The 2,234-nt window shown below is 38.6% G+C and overlaps 1 protein-coding gene across 1 annotated transcript in view; it reads left to right on the top strand.

The window, feature by feature from the left end:
• The window catches only part of LOC118324931 (myelin transcription factor 1-like), a gene marked incomplete at its 3' end in the record, with an annotated part of 32,450 nt that extends 31,318 nt beyond the window's left edge, over positions 1-1,132 (top strand). The window contains 2 exon segments of the mRNA XM_035657440.1: positions 267-347; positions 911-1,132. Of these exon segments, the coding sequence (XP_035513333.1) occupies positions 267-347; positions 911-1,132 (303 nt within the window).
• Between the last annotated feature and the right edge of the window lie 1,102 nt (positions 1,133-2,234).

Below are 2,234 nucleotides of genomic sequence, written 5' to 3'. Positions count from 1 at the left end.
CACACATACAAACAGTCAGTCAGAGAGGCCTAGTGACAGTTCATGGTAGAATTAGACAGGGATCATATACTCACACATTTCCACACCTTTCCATGATCCTATTTTCGGCCATATTAGGCGTTTTTAAGTTGATTTGGTTTGTAATTTGGTTGAACAACCTCTGTAAAAATATTCTTCCTTATATTGTTATCTCCCTTTATTAAGCAATCACTTCACCAGACCTTTTTTCAACCCTATGTTATCAACTCCATACTTTCTGTTTTCAGTCTCTCTGGGTGCCCGCGTGCCAAGAAAAGTGGAATTAAAACTCCTACCAAGGACAACCAGGAGGACTCCGAGCTTTTAAAGTTCGTACCGCTCAGAAAGCCATAATGTCTGCTTTTAGCGAGACTGACGGTAAAAGTAAAATGCAATAAAAAGAGAAACAGAGAGAGAGAGAGACAGAGAGAGAGAGAGAGAGAGAGAGGGAAGTCACTGTGAATCATATGCAGAGGTAGTGACCTGCCCCCGTAATTGAATCAAACAATCAGGCCCTTACTGATGGAAAAATACACTTACTGCAGATACTGATTCTGAATGTAGTTCATGGTAGAGTATCCTAGAGTAGATTGTCAATACATAAGAAATACATGGGCTTCATATTGCATTTGCACACAAAACAGTTAATTTAACATGTTGATTACTGCATGTGCTAAACCTTAATAGTTCTTGCATCAGTAATATAATTCTTTGCATTAATAATATGTCAAACACAGATGTAAGACAATGAATTTGGCCCAGTATATATCTTAAATCTTTATTCTAATATTCTGAACTGAATTTCTCTACAGTTTATATTTTTGCATTCTCCTTGTCTAACCCTTCTCCCCTGTCTTTTTCTCATTTCCCTCCTTTCCTCCTCTTCCTGCAGATGCCCGGTGCCGGGCTGCGACAGCCTGGGTCACATCAGTGGGAAGTATGCCACACACCGTAGTGCCTACGGGTGTCCACTAGCAGCCCGCAGACAGAAGGAGGGTCTCCTGAATGGCACACCCTTCAACTGGAAGGCCTTCAAGACAGAGGGGCCTACTTGTCCCACCCCAGGTTGTGATGGCTCCGGACACGCCAACGGAAGCTTTCTCACACACCGCAGGTACGCTGCATACACACAGGCTTTTAACTATAAGAGATGGTGGCTATTTGCATTTCATTTAAAGAAATCGTTCAACATCTTGGGAGGTCGTCTTCGCTTTCTAGCTAAGCTCAGTTAAATGAGAATATCGTTAGCATTCTCATGTCTGGTATAGCTTCAAGAGTTGAGACACAGAAAACAGCCTCTGTCCAAAGCTGAAAAGTATAGTTTTCAATTTGAGAGAAGGGCCATTTTGCCCAATCGGTGCATTTCCATGTTGTAATTTGTCAAAATTGAACTTCATTCTTTCTCTTTTTTCAGCACTGTATCTAATAACATATATATCTATTCAAAATGTGTCACTGTCAATCTCAGGCCATTTTATTTAGGATTCTAAATGGAAGATTTCGATCTTATTTTTTCAGTTTTTTTATGAAGGTTTGACTGGATGCATCTTCAAATTGCAATTATAATAATGTAATGTATTATACAGGTAGTTTTCATGCATATTTATGCACCATATCCGTGGAATGTAAAACAGAAATGTAAAAACAACAAGCTGTGGTTCATGAGTCACAAGTTTACAGTCCAAGAAAAATATTCACAGCCCATGAAACCACAACTTGTTGATTTTACATTTTTGTTTGTGTACCTAAAAACCAAACCAGATTAGAACTAGAATTCTCTGCCCAAACTCGATTGGACCTGACATGACCTGCCGTGTTTGGGCCTAAAACTGCTGCTGTAGATCAGCTTATTCATATATATGAAATATTTTAGTTTATTTTTTTTATTATTTATTATTTATTATTTATTATTTATTATTTATTTTACAGAATTGTTTTGGGGGTTGGGTCGGGCCAGAGTTTTTGGGGGGGCCAGGATCATTATGCTAGGCTAAGCTAACTGCCTGCATTACCAGTTGGCTGTATTAAAGGTCCACATACAGTGGAAAGTTTCTCTCTTCTCATTAAAAATTTTCCTTTTCTTTTCATTAAACATTTTCCTTTTTTTTCAATCAAAATTTAAAAGGTCCAGTGTGTAACATAGGAGGATCTATTGAAATATGACATTAATATTAGGGCGGCAGTAGCTCACTGAGTGTGTAGGGACTTGGCTTGGG

This window comes from Morone saxatilis, unplaced genomic scaffold, assembly GCF_004916995.1.
Source record: "Morone saxatilis isolate NCDOM2014 unplaced genomic scaffold, NCSU_SB_2.0 Contig15, whole genome shotgun sequence".
NCBI lineage: Eukaryota > Metazoa > Chordata > Actinopteri > Moronidae > Morone > Morone saxatilis.
The sequence above is the reverse complement of the archived record's forward strand: the minus strand, read 5'-3'. Positions and strand labels throughout refer to the sequence as shown.